We start from the raw sequence: 12,267 nt of genomic DNA on the forward strand, positions 1-12,267 counted from the left end.
AAATTACTCGTGTCACTCTTCGATCCCCCCCCTTTGTGAATTGGGGATACATTTGCACATCTCCAGTCCGTGGGGACCTCCCCCGAGTCTAAGGATGCTCTCATAATTATGGCTAAGGGTTTGCTTAGTTGCTTTGCCGCCTCCTTTAATATAACTGGATAGATCCCATCCACCCCAGGTGCCTTTGTATGTTTAACTTCAACAATTTCTCCTCCACTTTGCTCTCAGTTATTATAAAATCATTAAGCACCCTGCTACAATTTGATAACCTTCTGGCATTTTCAAACCTTAATAACTCCTCATGTGTGAATGTAGATGCAAAATACTCATTCAGTTTTGATATCTGAGCAGGATCATCAACAGTCGAACCATCGATATCAAGTGGATCAATCCTTTTAGAGTTTATATAAGTAAAGAAATCCCTGCTGTTTTTCTTAGCATCCTTTGCCAAAGATTTCTCGTAATCTGCCGTCGCCTGCCTAACCTACTTTGTGACTTGATTACAGACTGGCTTATATCTGCCATAGGCTTCTGAGTCGCTTGCTAATTTATGCATCCCATGCATTTTACTTCTTTGTCACGAGTCTCATTAGTTCATTTGATAACCATTTAGGCCTAAACCTTGAACAATATTTCTTAATAGGTATGAAACTTTTAGTAGCTTCCACGATTAATTCGTTGAATGCTTGCCACTTAGAATTTACTGTTGGTAACATCGTCAGTTGATCCCACTGTAAAGAATTTCAGAACTGTCGGAGACCACTGTACTCGCAAAAACCCTTTCCTTTACCCCTCATGGTAATTATATCTTTAAGTAAATCCCACATCAGTAAACTGTAATCACTGCCACCTAGTGGTTCCTTTATCTGCAAATTCTTAATACACGAATGATCACTGCTGATAACCAGATCAAGAGTATTACTTTCTCTGATTGCCTCTCGAACATGCTGCTGCAGAAAATAATCATCCAATAAATCCACAAACGTCTGACTAGTGTGTGAGTGCCCAACCCACAAGTTCCAGTCAATATCTGGGAAGTTAAAATCCCCCATCATAACACATTCTGATTTTCTGGCCCACTCTATTTCTCTGTACAATTGTTCATTGTATTCATTCGAGTCATTAGGCCTATAACACACTCCTACTCTTATTTTTGCTTTCGCAGTGCTTATGTCACACCAAACTGACTCAACACTGCACTGTTCATCTATATCAACTGGATGCATTTCTTTTGATTTTATGTTTTTCTTAATTAACACCTCCTCCATTCCTATCCTATCTATCCTTTCTGTGATACGTTGTACTCCCCAAATTCCAATTCTGCATTCCTAATATCTGTGTGACACCACATCTCTGATATCCCAACAACATCCGCCTTTGATGTCTTGACCAACACTTCAAATTCATCAAATTTATTTACTATACTTCTAGCAGTAGTATACATGCAAGCATACATGCACCTATTCCTATTCCTAGTTACCCTAACACATTCCATATACCCAACTATTTCATGATGACTGCCATCCGTCTGTGAAACCCCCAGCACCCCCTCGCTTCAGGCCGCTGCTTATTCTAATAGAAGTAGTGCAAGAAGATTGGCGATACGTTGGCATTCTTCAATCCAAATGAATCTCTTTAAAACGAATGATGCCCTCATAATTAACTTTAGTGGTTCAATGCACTCTTTCTCTGGTCACCTTGCTCAGAATTACTGGGTATTTGCTACCAACTTCAGGTGCTTTACTTGCCTTTAGGTACAAAGCAACAATCTTCTGTAATTTCAATATGGCTAATTGTCTGTGGACGTCATTATATTTCAATCGGTAGTTGTTTAAGGACAAAAAAAAGTTATAAATCCCCTAAATTCTCTAAAAATTCTCTAAAAATACGTCTATATCAGATAGTATTCCTATCCTTATTCTAAAAATATCCAGTGCTTATTTTCTGGATTTCCCTAAATTCTTTTTCAATCTGGCCATCTCATATTTCGTCCCAGCTGACCGATCAAATTATAAACTTTTCCCTTTTCCAAAACGTAAAAATCGAAAACCTTAAAAGTTGGCTTTCGATTCTCTTCGTACCAGTTCTCTCCACTCTTTAAGTTCAACCTTCTTTGGGACAGGAGGCTTGAACGATATACACTTCCCTACCATTAATATTCGGATACCCTTCCATTGATTGTTTCTCACGTCGTGTCCGACTATCACGCATCAGAAATAATTATAAATAGGCTTTCGAGTAGACAGTAGTACGATTGCGGAATGCAACATGCCGCGATCAATGGAGTTAATAGACTTCCAGAGCAGAATGATAATAGGTGCCACATAAGCAATCTGCCTGCATGTGATATTTCAACTGCACTGAAGATCCATAGGTCGACGATTGGTGATGTTATTTGCAAATGCGGTTATGCCTGGGCGTAGTGGAGTCCGGAGAAAGCTACCTGCCAGAGTGTGTTGTCTTGACAATGAAGTTTGGCGGGCGGCACTGTTATCGTCTGGGGCTGTTTTTCATTGTTTGGCCAAGGACCATTGGACAAAACCAAGAATGCTGTCGTCTATCTTGACGTCCTGGACAATAATAGGTTACCTACTGTGTAGAAGCACTTTAGTGAAGGCCCATATCTGTATCAGCACGACAACTCTCCATCTCATACTACTCGCGTTGTGATGGATTGGTTTGAGGACATGAGCGTCGAAAAAGTTATATTGGCTAGCCCAGAGCCCTGACTTGAATCCTATAGGAACCTTTGGAATGAATTGGATCGTCGGGTGCTTGTGAGGAGAGAGAGAGAGAGAGAGAGAGAGAGAGAGAGAGAGAGAGAGAGAGAGAGAGAGAGAGAGAGAGAGAGAGAGAGTCTAAAAAACATGCTGAACTGGTTGAAAAATCTCGAAAAAAAATCTTGGAAAAATCATCGTTCTCCCTACACTGGTTGGAAAAATCTCGGGTTCAAATCCAAGGACAGGATTTGAGCCCGAGATTTTTTCACCCGGTATGGGGAGAACGGTAATTATAACTGCTGTACTGTCTCAAATCTCGCCATCTACTATAAGCATGTTTTTTTATTTATTTATTTATTTTTTTTATGAAAACCCCAAACACGAAAGGTATCAAAACCTATAGTACTTAGTACCGTGCATGGGTTGAAGGAGAAGCATGGGGGGAGGGGGATGCCGGAAACTTTGCTCTAGAGAACTAAACATGGGTTTCACCACTTCAAGCCTCCAATAAGCAAAGTGGTGGTATTTCACCGGTTGATGAAAGTCATCTACCACCTACTTATGGCCGCACGGTGGATTTTTTCTTATTGGAATGATAAGAATGTCTCTTCAACAGTTCTAACATTTGATATCCTCTATGAATTATGTTTTTAATATGGGAAGAACCTACCACCAGGTGTGAAGAGAACTCCAAAGTCTTTGAAGGAATTTACTTTCTTGTTTTGTCAAGATAAGGGTCACATTGACCATTTGAATGGCATATAGGTTGAAGAGTAATGGGCCCAGAAAAAATCCGGGAGGGGGATACCTTCAGAGTAAAAGGGAACTGAATGCCATTGATTAGAACTGTGTACTGACAATGATCCAAGTAACTATGGATCAGTCGGGAATAGGATCTTTAGACCCATAGGGAAAAAATCCTCCTTCATAAAAGTTTGTGGGTCACCGAATCGCTTCAGATTAGTCTGTGTATATGACGTCGATTCTAAGGCCCGTGCCAAGTTTCAATGAAACAGATTGCCAAAACTTTAATGAATTAGACATCACTGAGCCACCAGGTCAAAATCCGTGTTGTTGATATATTGGGAGGTTTTTTCAGAAAGCCGACAAAATATGTGAGCGAAGATTTTTGCAGGAGGGTTTATATACAGTGACAGGGCGAAAATTCATTTTTATGGAAGGGGAAATAAATGGCAGAGAAACAATAGTAATGCAGGTTCAATTTTGCCACCAGTGTTGCTTATCTGGTGAGAAGTTGAATCATGAAGGTGAAGAAGCAAAATAATTCGAGGAAGATTGGAGCGCTTATAATAACAATGTGGGCAGACGCCAGAGTGCCATTAAAGGATTGTCTAAACTGCAGCCATGAGCTGAAAATACGGAAGTTAAATCAAGTGGAAGTAAGTACAAGAAAATTTAAAGAAATAATACCGAATTAGATATCTTTAAGAGGTAATTAATTCCTTCAATGTCATTGAGACAGCTGAACTAAGCAACCTCAAACAGCGATGCCAAAGAATATCCCCCCCCATAATAACTTCCTTGTACGTGTTGAAGTGTTTGTAAATGAGGGGTGGTAAATACACCGCCCTGGGTAGCGTCAGAAGCCAAGTTTTAGTAAACTTGGCTTTATGACGAAAATGTGATAATCAATGATATGCTGCAGGTCTAAAATTAAATTAATATTACGCAAAATGTTCTGATTATTTTGATAGTAAAGTGAAACATTTTTTAATTAAAGGGATACTTTAATTAAATATTTCGAAATAGTGTTGTACAATACAAGCAGTAGTTGTATTTTTACACTGGTGTGCAAAACTTTAAGGACCAGTCAGGTTTTCACCTATAGCTTCTCATAGGAGTGGCCTGGATATGGGAAAAGCATACCAAAGGAACCTCGTGAGGTACAGACATAATGAAGGAAACAACACCGGCACAACAATGGAAACAAAACGGTGCAGAGGGACTTTATTCAAAAATGGCAGATGGTAGATACAGATGCATCACTGCTAAAGATGGAACAAAGGGAAGAGGTGGTCCTCAGTAGGAGATATGGCCACCCCTAATGTCGATGCAGGCTTTGCCCCGCCTGTCCATACTTAGAACAATGTTGTTGATAAGTTCTTGCGGTAACATCGTCCATTCCTCTGTCAGCGCCATCTTCAGCTGGTCAACATTTTCTAGTGGATGTGGACGTGCCGCTAGGCTTCTCCCCATGGTGTCCCATATGTGTTAGACGGGATTTAGATGGGCGGAAACGGGTAGGACAATCCATACGAACAATGTCCTCACTTTCCGAAAGCATATCAACAGCTGCAGTGCGATGGGGTGTGGCTTTATCATCCATAAACACGAACTCGGGGCCAATGGTACCTGGGAACAGACGCATATGGGGAAGGATTACCTCAGTACAGTAGCGTGCACCGGTTACAGTACCACCTTCCAGTATCTGGAGTTGTGTACGTCCATCCAAGATAACGCCTCCCCAGACCAGAACACCTCGACCGCCATATCGACCCCTTTCAGTGATGTTTGCGGGGTGATACCGTGTGCCAACCTCTCGCCAGATTAGCTGACGTCCAGAATCGCTACTGAGACTGAATCTACTGTCATCAGTAAAGAATACCTTACCCCATTGCGCTGCTGTCCAGTCCTTGTGTTCGATGCACCACTGTAAACGGTATCTCCGATGGGCAGGTGTTAAAGGGACACAGCGTACTGGCCGTCTGGCAAACAGTCCACCTTTGTGGAGTCGCCTGGCCACAGTAAACCGCGATAACCTTCGTCCTGTGCAGCTGGTTTGCAATGGATCCCGCTATCTGGTGTCGGTCCCTCTTGACCTGTAGGAGTATATAGCAGTCATCATTGAAGCGATGTTTTTCGTGGACGACCACCACTGGTCCTTCGAACAGCTGTACCTGTCGTTCTCCTACCACACACATGAGACGATGCTATGGGCGATAACGAACTCTGCAGCCGCACTTCTCGCACTTCGACCTTCCTCGAGCTTCCCAATTATTCGACCCCGGGTAAAGTCATCCAGATGTTGTCTACTGGCCATTTCGTTGTCTGTAGCACTGTATGAAACCAATCAAACGTCTGTAAGAATCGTGCTCACCATTCGGTAATTTGCACTAACTGCTGAACTGCTGCTTTTATGTGTTTATGTGAGCCCTCTCATCACGATTCAAATTTTTGCATGTGCACCAGCTTTCTACTGAACGGCCACAGTTATGCAAATCGCCACAGGCTGTTTCGTTTGATTTTATGGTTGTAACCTTTAGAAATAGTGTTGGTCCTTAAGTTTTGCACACCAGTGTATTGTCTGCGTGGGTAGCACAGTGGTATCGTCACCGTCCTCCCCACACCGGGTGGAAAAGGCCCGGGTTCGAATCCCGTCGATGACGCGAGGAACTTTAGTGGGCTTTTTTTCACTCCGTGGCTGAGTTAGTCGGTCTCAGGCGTAGATAGCAAGGTTTTTTCCCTCAGAAACTGGGATTTTTTCGTCCAGCAAAACAGGCAAATCGACCAGAGAACACACGCAATTTACAGACACGAATACGGGTTAATGTAATCATTTACGGGTAACCCTAATATAATACTTTTTTTTTACACTAGTGTATTACTGGCTGAATAATCAGGACGTTCAGTTTCCACAGAGAACATATCTCTCGCTGCTGAAGGAACAGGCTGGTTAGAAGAGAATGAAGTTACAACAGGAGAAGTATTAGCAGGAAGGGTTGTTGTATTAGTACTGTTTGAAGGAACTGTTATAGGAGTGTTATTAACGACTTCCTCAGACACCTCAAGGACGATTCGCTCAGGGAATCTTCAGAATCTGAGGTGGTGTTTCAGCGATGAAGATTGATGAGAGGTGTGGTTGCGAGGAACACAGGTGGATGATGGCTCTTGATTCACTGGACTCTTAAAGTTGCTTAGATCTAAAGGAATTTTCCTGGAATGATCAAAAGAACACCTGTGATGGAAAGAAATTGCTGTGGCAAGATTGCCAATTTCTTGGGGAAGGAAATAGAAGAACATCAGCTCCTTGTTTGGTTGAAACTTTGCCAATGCAGTTAAACTTACTGGTGTATTAAACGGTGATAATGGAGGAGGTTGTGTAAGAGGCGCTCTGTCTTCTAGAGAGGTATAATTGTTGATCTGCAAAAGTGTAGCAGGTGCTATAGCACCTGCTTTTTAGCTACAGGCAGTGATGACCGCTGCACTTTCCGAGTGTTGAAAGACTAGTGTCATTCGAAACTTTAACGAATGGCAAAGCTCCCAGAAAACATCGATGAACAGACGCAACTGCGTCCAAAATTGTAAGGTGACGGAGAGGGGTGCTCGATTTTTCGAGAGGATTAGACCGTCGCCAAACCACGGACTAATTAACCTCAGCTACTCTCACTGGCCAAAAAATTAAAAACCTTTATTCAATATCTAATAGGGCAGCCTTTTGCCCGAATTACATCCGTATACTTCTTGGTGTGGATTCCACTAAGTCTCTGAAGGAGTACTTAGGCTTCAGGTTTTATTATTATTATTACTGTAATTAGCCTTGTGGTGCAAGGAAGCGTGAGACTTTTGCTGCACCAGCCAAAAAAAAAAAAAAAAAAAAAATTTTTCAGTTACCCATGAGCGAGAGAGAGTGTCAGAAATAGAAGGGAATCACCAAGAAAGAGAAGAATGATGATATCCCCATTACTACATTTGTCAGCTGCTGTATTGTGGTGTGTCGACAACTGCGAAGCCGATCTGCCGTTTACAGCATACCCCAGACATTCTCAATTGGGTTCAGATCTGGATAATTAGGCAGCCAGGTAAATGTTGGAAATCTTGAGAATGTTCCTCGAACCATTCAGATACAATTTTTGCATGATGGATTGTTGCGTTTTCGTCTTTGGATTTTGGCAACTTTCGGAAAAAACCACGCTACCTTCGCCTGAGACTAACTAACTCAGCCATGTTGTGAAGAAGGCCCATAAAAATTCCTTTTGTCATCGACGGCATTTCGTCTTGAAAGAATCCATCGAAAGCCAGGTAAAAATTGGTCTGATGCGACAGAAAGTTATTCATTAGAGGTAACACGATCTTCTAATGAGCGTGACCAGTCCACGACACAGTCTGGATGCACAGCTGTATGAAGTTCATGCCACACTTTACACCCCACCATTGGTCCTAAAAAGTGTAAATCGAGACTAGTCAGATCATATGATCTTTTACAACTGTTTCATAGTCCAGTCTTGGTGTTGGCGGAACCACTCCAGTCGAATCTTTCTATTTTGTGCAGAAAGTACTGAGTTTCATATAGGAACACGACTACCAAATCCCAGATTCTTGAAATTCTGCCGCACAGTTCGATTGGAAATTGGTCTTCTTTTGCTTAAAAACTGAAGTTTTTCTTTCGTTTTCTGTACACTAGACCATACTCTGACACCAAGGAATTTAGAGTATGCTGTGTGATACCTTACATTTGCCCGCCGTACGTCTAATTAACTGTTGATGCCAACTGCAATAGGTTTCTAACTTTTTGGCCAGTTAGTAAACAATGGCATCAGTATCTGCACCATGCAAAAAAAGCTACAGAAATGCACTATTGGGAGTAGAAGACTAGAAAATTCGGCAGTTTTGATGCGAAAAGGACGCAGGAGGAGGAGGAGGAGGAAAGTCATATGTTCTGATGAATCCCGATTTACACTTTTCAGGGCATGTTTTCTTGGCATACCTTTGGTCCTCTGCTTCTTTTGGAGGGAACCGTGAACTTCAGAACATATCAAAGTACAGTAAAATAGTTTAAGGAAGACTATAAGCATACGTCCTGGCCGGCTCAATACTCGGGTTTGAATCCCATTGAATGGAATTCGAATTCAGTTTCTGATTGGAATTCGTTTTATGATTTCGTTGATTTGACCTATCTGGCGGAACTACATAAAGCAACTTGACAAGCTGTGCATGATAATATTTAAAAAACAGATATATTAGAATACATTTGGATGTGTTGTATAAAATGTAAATTGTTTTATACGGTTGGCTAAAATGGGTTGCATTCCAGCATGGAATATATGTTATTGTAAAAGCCCCAAATTCGAAATAGGATTTATCAGTTCGTGTTGGCAAAAGTCCGAAATATCAACAAATATTCTACATCATAGGGAAGATAAATCTCATATCCCAGCAAGGTTGTCTGGGTAACATTAGTGAATATGTACAACCTTGACTCAATAAATATCAGTAATTCATCAGCACGTATTCATTTATTATCAAATATATAAATAAATATAAATACTGTATTAATAAATGTCCAGGAGACTTTTATCAAAGACCACAGGGTCTGTTATAAGTGGGTCCCCTCACATTTTGGCCCCTGCTGTTGTTAATAAGTAAAGTACAGTAATATAATGTACCTACACTTGCCTAAAACATGAACTTCACAAACCACTAGAAATGTGGTTACATCGATCCCCTGCAGTGAATGATTTATTTTTTACTGTCAGTGTAGATCTTACAATAACAAACATGGAAAGGTATTGCTATTGGAAGTCGATGGAAAGAACATGCCCATAGGTAATCGGGGCACTTTGGACAGGAAAAAAAGAAAAGGATATCTCTGTGTTGCTCGTTAGTGGGGATTTTGTGACAAAGAGGAGGTTGCATTGTCTCAGAAAACGTGCAAACACTCACCTGCTTGTACAGAGAAGAAATGCGGATCCCCATTCGATGTATGCTCTGGGGTGGCTTGTTCGACACAACTTTACGCGTACCCACCCGCTCTTCGTCACCGAAACAGTCCGCCGAGCACCGAAGAAATCACACGGGACGCTGCACGTGCCTAGAGCTGCGCGCGACTGTCAGTTGTGAAGTGATGAGAGACACCAGAGTGGCTGTTTTCTTCCGTTGTAACCACACTACAATGAAACAGCTGCGCGCTGCGCCGTGTACGTAGTCGCGTCTTCTCTGCCCTCCCCCGTAACCCCGCATGCTCGCACGGACACACAAACACACCTACGAAGGCAGTAACTAAACTAATCAGTCCATCTCTCTCTCTCTCTCTCTCTCTCTCTGCGTGTACTCTTATCTATTGTTCTCTCTATCACTGTTGTAACCGCCACACTTTTGTAAAAGGTCCGGGTTGAAAGACCGATGACTCGAGAAACTTATTGAAACTTTCGAGTGAGCTGATCTCAAGGGAAGTATTTCTTGAAAATTAAAATCTACAATAAGTATGTTCTTTCATCTCAACCTTCAGTCATGCTTTAGACACGATCAATATGCTTTTCAACCTAAGTTGCTTGAGTTAGTTATGTTGTTGTTATTGAGTTTGAGGAGGGCCATATTGCTCTGTATATACTGTCTGTAAATTGCGTGTGTTCTGTGGTCAATTTTCTGTTTGCTGGACGAAAAACCCGAGTTTCCGGGAGAAAAAAATCATGCTACCCTCGCCTGAGACCGACTTACTCAGCCACGTTGTGATAAAGGCCCATAAAAATTTCTCTCGTCATCGACGGGACTCGAACCCAGGTGTTTTCCACCCTGCGTGGGGAGGTTGGCGATTCTATCACCTGTACTACGCACGAGGGCTGAGCCCGTTATAACACACCAAGTTTTCTGTGTGTTCACCTACGTTTTGTCTCTCTTTCTGTTTTTCCTCGCTGTATCTCTTTATCCATCTGTCTCTGTTTTATTTATCGCTCTGTTCATTTATATTTATGTTTATCTATATCAGCCTATTTACCTGTTTTTATCTGTCCCTCTCTGCCTATCCCATTCAAAGTGCAAACCTCACCTGCCGTCTTCCTTAGCGAAAAGAAACAGCTATTCGATATTTCTACAATTTTTTTTTATGCCACCCGAATAATTAAATTCATCTGCCGTGCTGTGTGTACCTGACGTCTGTCTGTTTTGGTGGACGAAAAATCCCAGTTTCTGGGAAGAAAAACCTTGCTATCTACGCCTGAGATCAACTAACTCAGCCACGGAATGACAAATGCCCATTAAAGTTTCTTGCGTCAACGACGGAATTCGAACCCGAGCCTTTTCCATCCGGTGTGAGAGGACGGTGACGATACCACTGTGCTACCCGTGCAGACAAGCAACAAGCAGGAAATACATTTTTTTATTCTTTATATATGTACTTGTCTATGGAGGCACCCAGACTAACGTCCATCTCTACCAGTGTATTGTGTGTTCAAGTATTCTACTAATGGGCCTGTAGTGTAAAGTGTGTGTAATATATTATAAGAAAAAAAAAACAAAAAAAAACAGGCCTCTCTGCCACCAGGGAGCAGGCACCACCTAAGTATCTGTTACCTGGTGCCTATCCCTAGGCACGTGAAGCCCGGTCAAGGGTCTCCTTCACTGTCTGCGATGTTTGCACTAACACCCCGCACCTATCGGAGGTAGTGCAATACCGGTGGGTGCCAACAATCCCACTACCAGGCTGCCCATACCTGGAAGCCTAAAAAAAAAAATCCGCCCCAAACCCATAAGGTGAGTTCCGCATCAGTTTTCTTTTTGATGTCTGCAAACAGAAAACCAAGTCAAACGAGTTTGAAATTGGAGAAAAAAAAAAAAATAAATAAATAATAATAATGAAAAAAATAAAAAATAAATAAAAAAATTATTTATATTTATATTTTTATATTTATAAAAAAATAAATATAAAAAATAAATAATAACTTTTATAAAATAAATAATAATAAAATAAATACAGAAATTAATAAATAAATAAATAAATTAATAATAAATAATAAATAAATAAAGAAAGAAAAAAATTAATTAATTAAAAATAAAATAATAAATAAAAAATAAATAAAAACACAACCTGCAAGAATTTAAATCTCGCATCAGTTTTCTTTCTGATGCCAGCAAAAGCAATTGAAGAAGAGGAGTAAAAAAAAAAAAAAAAAACTCCAAAAAAACCAGCAAAGTTACAGAAAAAAAAAAGTGTACAATTCTAATCTATATTAACCAGTACAGATAGTTGTTTCCTTTTTTTAAATACATTTCTACAAAATTCCTGGAGATACATAGGGAAGCAGGAGATATATAGGGATGCTGCATGTGTGCAATTTGGAGCAATAATGATGAAGACGAATCAGTTAAATTAAGTGAATTTGAAAGTGGCATGGTTTTGAGCGCCACACTTTCTTTGATGAATATCTCGGAAATTCCAATTTTCCTGGGGTTTTTGACTTAAGACTAGGTTAGGGTGTATCGAAATAGGTCCAGTAACCAAATGGCATCCAGACAACAGCAATCCTGTGGTCGGGAACAGGTAAATATTGCGAGAGACCAAAGGAGGCTGACAAGACTTTTTCGGATAACAGAAAGACTAGAATCGGTCAAAGTGAACGTACAACTCTTCGTGCCTTGTCACGAATGCGGTTCCACTCTTGTCAGCAGAAACGAGAAGTTCAGTAGCAATGGGCCCAAGAACGACAACACTGGACAGAGGAAGACTGGAAAATCGATTCCTGGTCTGAAGAATCCCCAATCCTGCTGCTTCAAGCTTATGGAGGATCAGAATATGGAGAAAACATCATGCGTC

At 41.0% G+C, this 12,267-nt stretch overlaps 1 protein-coding gene across 1 annotated transcript in view; it reads right to left on the reverse strand.

The window, feature by feature from the left end:
• The window catches only part of LOC150085083 (5'-3' exonuclease PLD3-like), a 137,834-nt gene extending 128,326 nt beyond the window's left edge, over positions 1 to 9,508 (reverse strand). The window contains exon 1 of the mRNA XM_090375756.1: positions 9,402 to 9,508. Coding sequence (XP_090231882.1) covers positions 9,402 to 9,434 — 33 coding nt within the window. The 5' untranslated portion in view covers positions 9,435 to 9,508. The remainder of the gene's footprint in view (positions 1 to 9,401) is intronic.
• Between the last annotated feature and the right edge of the window lie 2,759 nt (positions 9,509 to 12,267).

The sequence above is a fragment of the Mastigoproctus giganteus genome, chromosome 6 (assembly GCF_048544385.1).
Source record: "Mastigoproctus giganteus isolate SK-2022 chromosome 6, ASM4854438v1, whole genome shotgun sequence".
NCBI lineage: Eukaryota > Metazoa > Arthropoda > Arachnida > Uropygi > Thelyphonidae > Mastigoproctus > Mastigoproctus giganteus.